Source organism: Calonectris borealis, chromosome 10 (genome assembly GCF_964195595.1).
Source record: "Calonectris borealis chromosome 10, bCalBor7.hap1.2, whole genome shotgun sequence".
Lineage (NCBI taxonomy): Eukaryota > Metazoa > Chordata > Aves > Procellariiformes > Procellariidae > Calonectris > Calonectris borealis.
The window spans coordinates 14,839,304-14,851,516 of NC_134321.1; the positions used below are offsets into that span (position 1 = coordinate 14,839,304).

The 12,213-nt window shown below is 38.2% G+C and overlaps 1 protein-coding gene across 4 annotated transcripts in view; it reads left to right on the forward strand.

The window, feature by feature from the left end:
* The window catches only part of ARHGEF3 (Rho guanine nucleotide exchange factor 3), a 140,438-nt gene that overhangs the window by 103,415 nt on the left and 24,810 nt on the right, over nt 1-12,213 (forward strand). For 2 of the 4 annotated variants that reach the window (XM_075159068.1, XM_075159070.1), the window contains exon 1: nt 5,196-5,399. The exons of the other annotated variants lie outside the window; for them this stretch is intronic. In XM_075159068.1, coding sequence (XP_075015169.1) covers nt 5,304-5,399 — 96 coding nt within the window. In that variant the 5' untranslated portion in view covers nt 5,196-5,303. Of the gene's footprint in view, nt 1-5,195; nt 5,400-12,213 lie in introns of those variants that run through there. 4 annotated transcript variants of the gene reach the window in all.

Below are 12,213 nucleotides of genomic sequence, written 5' to 3' on the forward strand. Positions count from 1 at the left end.
TTTTGGGGTTTTTTTTTTGTTTGGTGTTTTTTTTTTTTGTGAAACTACATATGTAGGATGGGTGCATATATGAGAGAATACTCCATAAAGTGCAAACTACTGAGATTTTTTTTTTCCTTGAAATGTGTATGCAATATTTCTACTTAATTTCAGGTTTTTATGGTGGATAAAATTTCCAGAAACATCACACGTCAGGTACTCTCTGCACACTTGGCTAATATTGAATAGGAGATTCTGGTCCTCTGCAACACACCTTACATTAAATCTTTTACTCCCTTCATAAACCTGGAGTAATTTAGCTAGACAGCAGAGCTACTCTACTCAGGATGACTCGGAGACTACTGGATAACTTGATATTCTTACAGCAATTCATCTGTTTTGAAAACAAAGCAATGGACTGTTTATTATTCTTAATGTAATTTTCTTAAAATCAGCGGGGAATATAGCATATCTGAAGATGATAGTGGTAGCATAGTTGGTTTCGTTGGTTTGTTTGGTTTTTTTAAGCATTACACCTTTCCTTAAATTCTTGTCTTGTTACTGGAAACTTGTCGCATAGGCATATATTTCACCAAGAAAGTATCTATGTGTGTAAGTGTATATTTCTAAGTCATCAGAATGGACAGATCAAAAGGAAAAGCTCCCGTAAATACAAATCACAGGAGAAATACAGTTAGAGTTTTTCTTTTAGCTTTGCTAGTTGTAATTAAGAAAATAAACAGTTAGATTGAATTGTTGCAACGAAGCCTAGGCTGCTGCTTAGGCATCACAGTCAAACACAGACCAAAAACAAGCCAAGGGCTGTTTTACATTGGGTGAGGGAAGAAAAGCAGAGGCAGGCAGACAGGCATTGAGAGTCTTTTACTTCTTGGCATACCAACATTTTACCAAAATTTAATTGTATTTATCTGATTTTATTTTTTTTAACAGTTTGGTGGAACAGATTTTTACTTTTAATAGGGAAAACAGTCACATTAGCATATCAGGAGGAAGAAGGTAATTGAGATCTGGGTGTAGACATCTCAAAATATTTCTGTTTAATCACAGATTCTGCATTTCTGCCCAAAGGCGGTTAAAATGTGTTGGCAAAGATAATGGTAAAACAAAACTTAAACAAAACAATAAAAACACCAACCCAAATCTTTAAACAATCTATTTGTGTGTTTTCTTCCTTAGGCAGAGTTCAGCTTTAACTGATGATTTTCTGCTTCACTGAACTCCTTAAAGCTCATGACTTCCATGGTTGAAGATTCTTCACTCCATTGGGCTTTTCCTTATTTAAATGTTTAAATTAGATGTTTCAGTTCCTCTTGCTACTGCTTAGCATAATGGCTTCTTAACTATTCTTTAAAAGGAAACAGGTCTTTTGTTGTTGTTTTTTTATTCTTTTGCCATCCTATTTTTGATCTTTTGAGAAATCTTTAATCAACTGCATTTTAATTTTAAAATTACTCTGATCAAAGCTATATGAATCTCAAAGATTTGCATAAGATGAAAAGGAATTCTAGCCACATATGAAGATATTTTTAAGTTCAAAACCTGAATATTTTGAAGGACTTTGCCATGCAGACAGATGCTTTTGCAATAATCACTTCAGTATTAGGTTTTGAACGTGTGAGGAAACTAACTAAAGGCATTGGTGTGAACAAGACAATCACAGAACAACTCTGTCAGTGAACTTCAGTCCTAAACCAGGTCAACTGTGGTAGGCACCTTTCTTGAGCAGGGCTTTCCAGAGTTACCAAATACTTTACTTCTCTCTGACAGATAAGTAACTATCAGACTAAATTGCACCTTTGGCCTAGAGTAAATAAAATTAAAAACAAAACAAAACAAAACCAAACCCCATAAAAAACCTGTTCCAGAAATGGCAAAACTGATGCAGTGCTATGCTGTGCTGTCTAGTCACTAGCATTGATTTTTCTTAAATATTAGTTTCTTTTTTGAAAGTAGCTTGCAATTCAGATCTAATTTTTATAGTATTAGTGTAGATTTGTAGTCTAAGTATAATTTCTGGAATGAGTAGACTCACTGGCTCCAGTCTTGCAAGATTACTTTGTGGTATCACTGAAACCTTTATTTCTCCAACTGCATCACTGGAGTTCACTAGGGAGTCTTTCAGCCCCAAGTCTGTGAACTGACATTTGGCTCTGCTTGGGTGTGCATGCACACGCACACAATACAGTGGCTATTGACAGGCAGTCACTTTGCAATCTAAATTAATGTAGAAATGAAATGTAAATGTAAGCCAGTACTGACTAAGTTTGTAAGATCTTTCAGAATGGACTCCAAGTGTTATATCTGATACGCAATACAGAAGGGACTCAATACCATGACTAAACTGACGGTTTTGATTATGAATGCACATAGCATTCTACAGACAAATTCAGTTCTCTGGAAGAGAGAATTGTTTGAAATTGTACCATTGTGTTATTCCATTAGATAATATGATACTTATAAAGCTAGGTGCTATTCATCAATGAACTTTGGGTCCAAATTTCAGTTTTAAAACCGTATTTACACTCTTCTGGTGAAACAAACATCCAAAGAGTCTAATGAATCCTGTTTTAGATGTTCATTGGAGTCTATCTTGTAGGTGCAAGATGCTCTGAAACGTATTGATATGAAGGTCCTGCCTGTTTTTAAGAATCGTATTCCTCTTAAGACAGATTTTTCTCTTGTTTCTCAAGAATGCTTAGTCGAGCTGAAGTGCACTGGCCTGATTAATGGAGAAATGACAGAATCCCTCTCTTGGCATATTTTTTTACGTGTATAAACCAAAGTTCATTATTTCAATCTCCAAACCGGTACACTCTTGTCCTGTGTGAAGTGCTCTTTATGCTGTGAAGCATGTTACAGGATTAGAATGCTTTGAGGACAAGCCCTGAAGACATTTTGTCTAACTGATTTAAGTGAAGCTGATTTTTAAAATGGTGTTAGCATACACATTCATAAACAAACATACACAGATGGTATTTGAAATCAAGGCTTCTTGGGCTTAAATGATTACACAGCGGCTGCAGTGTTCTCAGGAGGTTCTTGACCATTTTATACAACCTGTGTGTATTGGTGTTTTGATATGCTTGAAATGTGAGGAGAAACCATCCAACATTATCAGGTTGTGCTCAGAGGTACATCCTCTAAACATCACACTGAAGAAGACTTGCAAAAACGAATGCACGTTCATGTGAATGAAATAATTGTTTGTAGCTTCAGAAATCCTCAGGTAAGACAGGTAGTCTTCAAATAAAATGCTACATTCTTTTTGTATTTTTTTGAAATACGGAAAGGAAGGGGGCTGCAGCAAAGATTGATCTAACCTAATACCAAATCTCCAATGGTAGTCAGCAGTAGATGCTTAGGGAAGAATACAAAACAGAAATAGCCTGTCATGGTGTTTCCCCAAAATACTGTCCCAATAGCCAAGAACTTGTGCCTGAGAAGCTTTCTTAGCAGCAGTGTCTTGTGACAAATACTTCCGCTGTATATAACACAAAAATTGTACATAATATGAAGAATTAGCTCCTTTTTCTTTGCTCTGAATCTGCCACCATCTGGTTTAATCTGATGCATAATTTTTTTCCCTCCAGTTGAATGCAGTGAAAAATCATTCCCTATTTGCTTTCTCTGTCACTCATGGTTTGTAGATCTTTGTCACACCTGCTCTGATTTCTTTCTTTTCTGAAACATCCTGTCTGCTTAACTGTCTACATGAAAGCTGTTCGATGCCTCTTGCCAACACTTTTGCTTTCAGTGAACCTTGTCCCATCCTCCTATGATGGAGATGAGGAGAGTGGTACTGCACATAGCACTCAAAATGTTCAAATGTCATGTTTTCTTTAGAATAATTGAACATCTAGAAGTACTGATAACTTTGTTCTAGCAATTTTCCAGGAATTGCGGGGTTGGGAAACTAGTGAGGTTTTTTGTTTTATGAGCAGACTACTACAAGATAGAGAGGTCTGCATAACAGGCAGCTGGATAGCATCTCTGGATAGCTGGATACTGCAGTTGCTCCTGAAAAGGCCTAGGAGAATAAGTGAGAGACATCATATGTTCGGGATGTTGGTGAAGTCAAAGGAAAGTATCCAAATAGGGACTGTATCTGCCATTTGACTAAGCTTATTCTAAAGACATTGTTATCTGATTAACAGCCTTTAGGGAAACAAATGTTTGTGAAGCAACATCCATCATACAATCTGCCTTTAAAACCAGTTAATTCTTTCAAACTCTGTAAAGTTATTCTTGGTTGTGCTGTTTCCCTTTAGCTGAAAATATCCTTCCCTCTTCCTGCTGTCCAGCTTCCTCCTCAGTTTCCTTTTCCTTGTCTCCCATATACTCTTTTTGTCAGATCGATCCTGTATTGCAGACAGGGCCCCTAACACTTCCTGTCTCTTTTCAGGAAATTTTCACTACCTTTGTCCTAAGGTAGACATCAAACAGAATTTGCCTGGCTGCACAGACACTGAAATGCCCTATGAGATATGTTAGGCAAAGGTATTTTTCCACTTTCTCAGCTTGTTACAATGAGGGGCGTGGGCAGGGGAGCTCTTTGACTAAACAATAGCAACAGACGTGGAACTTTTAAAAACACAAGAAACAAACTGCTGCTTGCCAGACAGGAAAAAGCAACAATATGGGTGAACAAAAAAAAAAGGGGGGGGGGGGGGGAGTGGAAAAATAAAGGCAATGCTGTATGTTGTGGCAACATAACATGCTGCAGGCATTCCTTCCCTGATCAGCAGGAGCATTGCACAGAGAATGTAGATGCCACTGCCGCCATAGGACTGCAGTCTGTGTTTGGGACATGACTGCTGTGCCATTTGGGACTGCTGTTAGTTGCCATGAAGTCCCGAGCTTCTGGCGGATGCTCGGCTGTCTGAAAAGCCCAACAATAAGTGAATTGCAGTTACTCTGTAGGAAGCAAACGGGAACGCTGCCTTAAATTTTCCGTTTGTAGCTACGTTGTTAATGCAGCGCGGTCACTAAGGGAGTAAAGCCACGGCAGAGGAGAAGGATGCCGGCTCCGCTGGCAGCAGCGCGCCTGCCTGCCGCGGGCGTCGGGCGCCGTTCCGCAGCCGCCGCTCCTTCCCGGGGGTGCGGCGGAGCCGCTGCCCCGCCCGGGGGCGGGCCCGGCGGAGGGCCGCGCTGCTGCCGGCCCCGCCGCCTTCGAGCGCTCGGGAGCCTAAGGCGGGACGCCTCAGAGAGGGAACTGCCGAGTGCCGGGGAGGGCAGGCTCAGCTTTGTCTTCACGTTCAGTGCTCAGCTGTGACCCCCGAAAAACCGCTCCTCCTGCAGCCACGATGGTGGCCAAGGATTATCCTTTCTACCTGTCCGTCAAGAGGGCAAATTGTGCCTTGGGAGTGCAGACGGTGACCAGCCCAGCTAAAGAGACGGAGGTACTTAATCTACTGGTGGTATGGTTGCAACTTTAATTTTCTTTATAGCGTGATCTGTATTGCCTTAGGGAAAAGTCATGTGCTTTGAAAATAGGCTTGTATTTGTTGGTTTGTTTAGGCATCCTTTACTGCCATCTCTAGATGTTCAACTTTCCTTTGGAATAAGGCAAGGAACAAAGAATCTAGGTTTTTGTCATCTGTCATTTTAGGGAATTAAAATTAATTTTTTAAGTAGCTAATTGAGAAATACCTGTTTTAGATATGTAGTTTAAAGTCATTTATATGTATTTTATTCCAGTACTAACCATTACTTACAAATTGTTCAACTTATGCAGGTTTTGTTGAGTGGAGGGAATCTGGAAAATGATGTCTTAAAGCATTATCGGTCTTTTCCTCATTGGTAATAAACCAAGAAATTAATACAATAACACAGTTAACTGAAAGCTCTGCCCTATCAGCAGGTTGACTACTCTGTTTCTTAAAAACCATGAAATCCTTTCAAGTGACATTAAAAATCTTACTCATTTACCCAAATTCAACATATTAATTTGCAAAATTCTGATAAATGGTGAAACTTTTCAGGAACAATGTTCGTGAAAGACTTAAATATTTGATACTTTAGGTTAATGTTGCTTTGTGTGCTTGTTTGGAAAGAAAACAGTGACCTTAAGGATTCTGTCTAGCTGTGCTGGAGGAAGGATAAAATTTGTCTCTGGAAGTTTTTATCACTTGAATATATAGCTTTTTCAATAGTCTTGTTTGCTGAGTAACTTGAAGACAACTTAGTAAAACTGCATTAAAGATTAATTACCTCCAGCAGTTGAATAGATGTAAAGTAACATAAGCCAAGTTACTATTTAATTACGATGCTTAAGCTAAGAACTAATAAGAAGATGCTGCACTCTTGCTTTTCAGTTTACTTTTACATAAAGGGATTTAATTATTGCAGTTAACGGAAGTGGAATTTTTTTCAACTGTGTGTTTTTGAAAACTGATACCCTGAGTGTGTGTGTGTACGTATGCATCTATGTAAAACACATACTTAAGTATGTTAAGTACTAAATGCTTCTCTTAAAGGTACTCATTTTACTAACTATAATATTAAAGAAATATGCTTTTAGCCTTTACTGCATGAAGGATTTTTTTGTGAATGAATAGAATTGTCAAATCTGAAGAGTTGGAGTGTTGCTCTTTTACAGTTAGGAAGGGCAGCTTAATTATAGTCAAATTTCAAAGACAAAGTCTCAATGAAAGCTTAGAGCATGAGGAACTATCTAATAACAGATGTGATCAATCAAAATTACAATGTGCAAACAGTTTTTTGGATTTATGATCTTTCAATTTGTGTTTTATGTGAATAAGAAAATGCAACCTATGCTTTCTGGCCATTTTCTGAGAGTAGGATGGACTTCCAGCATTCTGAAAAACAAACTTTTAAACATTGTCCTGTTTGTCTCAGGAGGGTATGAAAAGACTACCTGCCACTCCAAAAATTTGGTTAAGGAAGCAGACATAAAAACTACTCTTTGGGAAAGGTATTATAAGGATAGGTGTATGTAGCCTGTTTCTTTGAAGTCTGTCCATATTGGCAGGGCGGGGAGTGTGTGTCCATGTTTCTTCTGAAGCTCTAATGTTAAGCTGTTCTTCCACCCTTTAGTATCTACAAGTTTAAATAAAGGTATTGGGCGCCTTCTACCACAATTTTGTGTTACTACACCAGAAAGCTAGCTTGTTGTGTGGGGGTTATGAATTTGTGGCTTTGAAAACCTGAGTTTCATTTTAATTATTAACATGTGAAGTTGCTTGATTTATTTAATAGCCTAACTTGTGCATAAACGTTGATATGTGTGGAATAGAACAGATTTTCTGCTATATAGATGTTGTGTTTTGGTTTTAAATCAGAACTCGTGATTGTAAAATATTTCCTCTGACCTTATTAAACAATAATTTTTTTAGTGTTTGTTTCGAACAAATACAAAATACAGTCTGGAAGATCAAGTACAATAGTACTTACATGGGATTAAATTCAGCCAAAAACTTGAGCATGTATTAAATTGTTAAAATTTCCCCAGATTTCCAGCTGGGTCTCTGGGTAACAGGCTTAAGCTTACGGGCAATAGATTAGTTCTTCCTTATTCTTGGACTTCACTTGGAGCCTGCAGAGTGGGCAGAGTGGAAAACCAGGAATGTTTCTGAGGAACAAGTCAGTGGCACAAAAGAGAATGGAGGTTTTCTACTTACAGTTCTTTCTTTAAGCCACACTGGCTTCCTTGGCATAAACTCCATAGAAGTAGCGCTGTCGCAAAACAATGACAAATAAAATGTCCAAAATGTATGTGAACAGTAAAAATCTGGATTCTGAGAAAAGGCTAGTGTACCTCTAGGCAAAGTACAGTTATCATAATTCTTCTAAATGCAGTTTAAGGGCAACAAAACATTTCAATGTCTGAGGAATGAGTTAATACAGGAAATACTATAAAGCTTTTACATGCATCATTGCATACTCCACATAAAATAATGTAGTACAATTCTAGGTGTAAACAGTACAGAGGTGTTGGGCTCTTTCCAGCTTTTTCATAATACAAAAATTGAGACAGTAAAACTCGAAATTTGCTTGCTTTAAGGTATAAAAAGCCCCACATCTTTCCCAATGATATATATACACACACACCATTTGCTATGTTTCACTGGTTAAAGCAGCTCCCTTATCACCCGCTCTAAAGGAAACAAAGTGAAGCAGAGCCAGTGGATGGGCAGCAGATAAGAAAGAGCTCGCACAATCACAGAATGAGGTTTAAAGGTCTGAAGTCATGGGACGACATTAGTTCCTCGGAGTAAGGATGTTCTGTTCTGCTGTACAGGATCTAATACAGCGCCGGGGTTTCGGCTCTAAAAACTACAACGGTGGCATAGAGTTCCTTTGTGTCTCCAGTATGTTGTACGTGTGCTTACATCTCTTATGCTGCAGAAATCTTAGACCTAGGAATCGGGGCTGTTTGCAGTCTGTCTTTTGGTGTCTCCCGATATCCTCACTATTTTGATGTGCAGGAGGTCTAGGCTGCCTTGTGCTCAGGACTGTGTTTTATTCGGTGTGGGGCGTGCAGGAAAACTAACCTGAAGGGTAACCCACAGGCCTCTGGGCCGTGGCACGTCATTGACATGAGAACCAGGCATGGAGCCAGAGGGAGAGGGGCCAAAAGATTGAGATAAACTGCAAGTCATGAATTTTCTTTCATCTTCATAAATGTAGGTATCTTATTTTTAATGAAATATTAGCAAGCTGCAGTTTTGATATATTTCAGGTAAGTTCACGTGCAGTGTAACTGCAGTGAGCTAAATGTGGAAACATGTCAAACCCCCACACTTGGAATTGCTGATCTGTTCTGCTTAACGGCAATTTGAAACAAACAGCTTGCCTTTATTTTTCCATTCAGTAACTCACCGTATGATGTCTGCTTGTTAATTGGCAGTCCAGCTTCATATCCAGTTTGTTCCAGAATGGAAAAGGTCTTTCTTAGGTAGTCTGTACAAGCAGCTTCTAATGAGAGGAAATGCAGATTTTAATCAACTCTGCATTAGTTGTCTGGGTTTTTCAGAGTTTCTGTTACTTGTGTTAATTCACCTCAGTGTGAGGTTTTTCTGTTAATTGGCCTTCATTTCCTAACTGCTGGTAGACATATTGATTTCTGGATATTGCAGACAAACGATCAGTCAAGATAGCTGGATGCAGCTTGTCCGTATGCCACTGACACTTCAGTGGTTCTGTCTTGCATACGGCAAATGAAATCTGAGGTCTTAAGGGTGGTGACTAATGAGGGCAGCCTATTTGCGGCAAGGGGCCAATCTTTGATGAACACATGATGCGATAGCGTGTTGCAAACTTCAGCTGATTTTCTTTGAAAATACTTCACACTTCTCTGTATGGCTTTTTGTTGTACCCCGACTATTGTTTCAGGTCCTCTTCTTTATAACACTGTGATTAAAACAAAATGTCTCTGGATTTTTTTTTATTTGCTTGCTGGTTTTGCGGAGACTGGAGAGGAGAAATAACAAACCTCCTCCTGCTCCCGTCAGAGAGCGCAGGTGGTGGATGGAACCTTGTAGATTTGAAGGAAAATTGTATCATTGATACACACAATTTATTGGCTGACCAAGTTGCCTTTATGTATCAATTTACTTAAATTGCTTAATAAATTATTCTTACAATACTGGCAGTTTTACTAGTGGGATGCCTCTCCCAGGTTTTAGGATGGATTTGTGTGGATGATTACAGTTACCTTTGTGCAACACTGAACTATACTTAGAACTGCTTTAGAGTCACCTACTTTGTTTTTCTTGACCATCAGCCTCAGCTCTAGAAGAGTGAATGTTCTAGAATTTCCCAATCGGAATATTTCTAAGACACTACGAAGCAAAGGCAAATTCTCTGCTGTCTCAAGTATTAAAAAAATATAGTCTTTATTAGCGCCAGTAACAATTGAGAATGTTGTTCTAGTTTTAGATTTGCTTCTCTCTGAAGGTGCAAAAAGCCAGAGATGCCTGGCTTAATTTATTTTTAGGTTAAGTGTTTGCTGTATTAAGAGATTCTGTTGTAACATAAGTTGTTTCTTCTATTTTAACCTTTTTTGTTTGTTTTGGTTTTTTTATGCTGCTGAAGGTTAAATACTGATAACATCCTGTGGAACAGAGCTTGAATGTGTTTTTTTTTTTTTAAATAAACTCCAAGTTTTGGGGGCATTTATTAGAACTGTTTAATCTTAGGCCAATTTAACTAGTAGCAGACTAATAAAAATAATAATGTTGGGCTTCCTGCCATGACAAATGTTGACTTACCCTTATAAAGTTGACTAAAAACTAATAACCTTTAAAGTATAGGAGTATGGAAATTTAGCCAGTTACATGAAGTCTGAAACAGAGTGGTTCTGTTTTAGTTTGCTGGCACTGCTTGTGAATTCTGTTTGAAACAAAGGTTACTCTACTGTTTCAATTTATAGTGTCTTCCATTTATTACACTGTTAACACTAATTTAAGTTAAAACATTTTGCACTAATGAATGCTTCCATAGCACAGAATGAATGCTTTGGATATCTGTTTGTCTTGGTTCTCAAATAGAAAATATATCAGAAGGGGGGAAAAAAAAACCCAGCATATTTCTTATAAAATGTCAAGAAAGTTAGCAACCTCAAATCCAGAATTACTACAGTAAATAATTATCTCAGAACTTGTTGAACTGCAGTAAGTCAAGATGTTTTTAACAAGCCTTGCCAATTTCAGCGGTTTTATATGTGGATTGAGAGGTTAGTCTGCCTTTGAAGGTAAACGGGGTAAATTCTAATATTCTAAAATGCTAATTTCCTGTACCAGTTTTCACATAGCACTTATTTTCTGGGTTGCCTAAAAAAATCTCTGTAAGTTCCTTTTGTTGAGTTTGTTTTTAAGTACAGTCAGAAAAATCAACACAATGTGGTCACAGTAGTGCTGCACATGGGCTGAAGACACAAGTGTAATGACCCCTCAGGGAAATATTTTCCCTTGTTTGTCAAATTCAGCACCAGTTCTCCGACATGGAGACTGTTGTTGAAGTTGCTGATAAGAGATGGGAGGGTCAGGTGGAAAAACAATCATACCAGCAGTGAACATACGTTTGCTTTTACTGTTCACTGGGAGGAAATCAGTGGCTAAGCCGGTCAGGAGCATAGACTGAAAGAATTTTGAAGTGAGGTACTGAAGCAAATGAAGACCCTTGGTATGGCACCTTGACTACTACTCTGTGCTCTTCAGTATGTGTTATCCAGGTCATTGGTTCTTCTGTTCTGCGGGCGATATAAAGGGAACCTGGCCTAGTTCTTTTTGTTTCCTTTGCTTTTGTTTGTTAGAAAATTAAAACCAATCTTTTGCTAGAGTAATTTATCCATCAAAGTGTGATAATTAAGCTGTGGGTGGCCTTGTTGAATGACAATGTATAGAAAACTAATTGATATTATTAAATGGATTTAACTCACTCTGACACTCTGCTTTAAACTTTTGGAAAATTCCATTCTTTACATATACTAGTTAAAGATTTGTTTTATTTTGTGGATGAAGAGTACGGGAACTGTTAGCTTCTTCCCCTAAATAGCCTCCTAGAAGCTTTTCATGTCTCTGTAGTGTGTTGTTGGATACAATATATCCAATTATTAGGTGCCGGTTTCATTAATGAAGAAATAAAAATAACATCAGCTTAGCTGTCAGTACATTGCAACTAATGTAAGTGCCTAATTCTTCAAAGGATCTTCTGCTTTAACATGCTTCCCTGGCTGTTGAATGCTTAGCTTGCCCCAGGAGCGGGTGCTGTATGCTAAGATTCAGGCTTTTAAATGGTAATCTGAGCGTATTAGAGCCAAAAATAACAATACCAAAATGATCTTTTTGCCAAGATAATGTCGTTTTCAAATGGCCATATCACAGTTTTAAAAAGCAACACCTCATTCAGTTATGCAAGGTAAAAAGACTTAAATTTTACTGAAGAGGGAGTTGGCAGAAGTTACTCAGGGGAGTATGGCTTCCTGGTAGCACTATAGCTGAAGCTGCTTGCTGTACGCGTTTCCCAGCTGTGCAACAGCGGAAGACTAGTTTTTGGAGAGTTATACATTAAAAGCTAGAGCTTTCCTTTCTTACTCAGCAGTCTAAACCATTAGGTTAGAGTTTAATATGTAGAAGATACTAGAAATACAATTGTACATATATATAGGATCTACAGAATAAATTACAATGAAGAAGCTATCTAGAGCACTGTGGCCTTCATGCCAAATTAGAATGGTGAGGCATGGTGTCT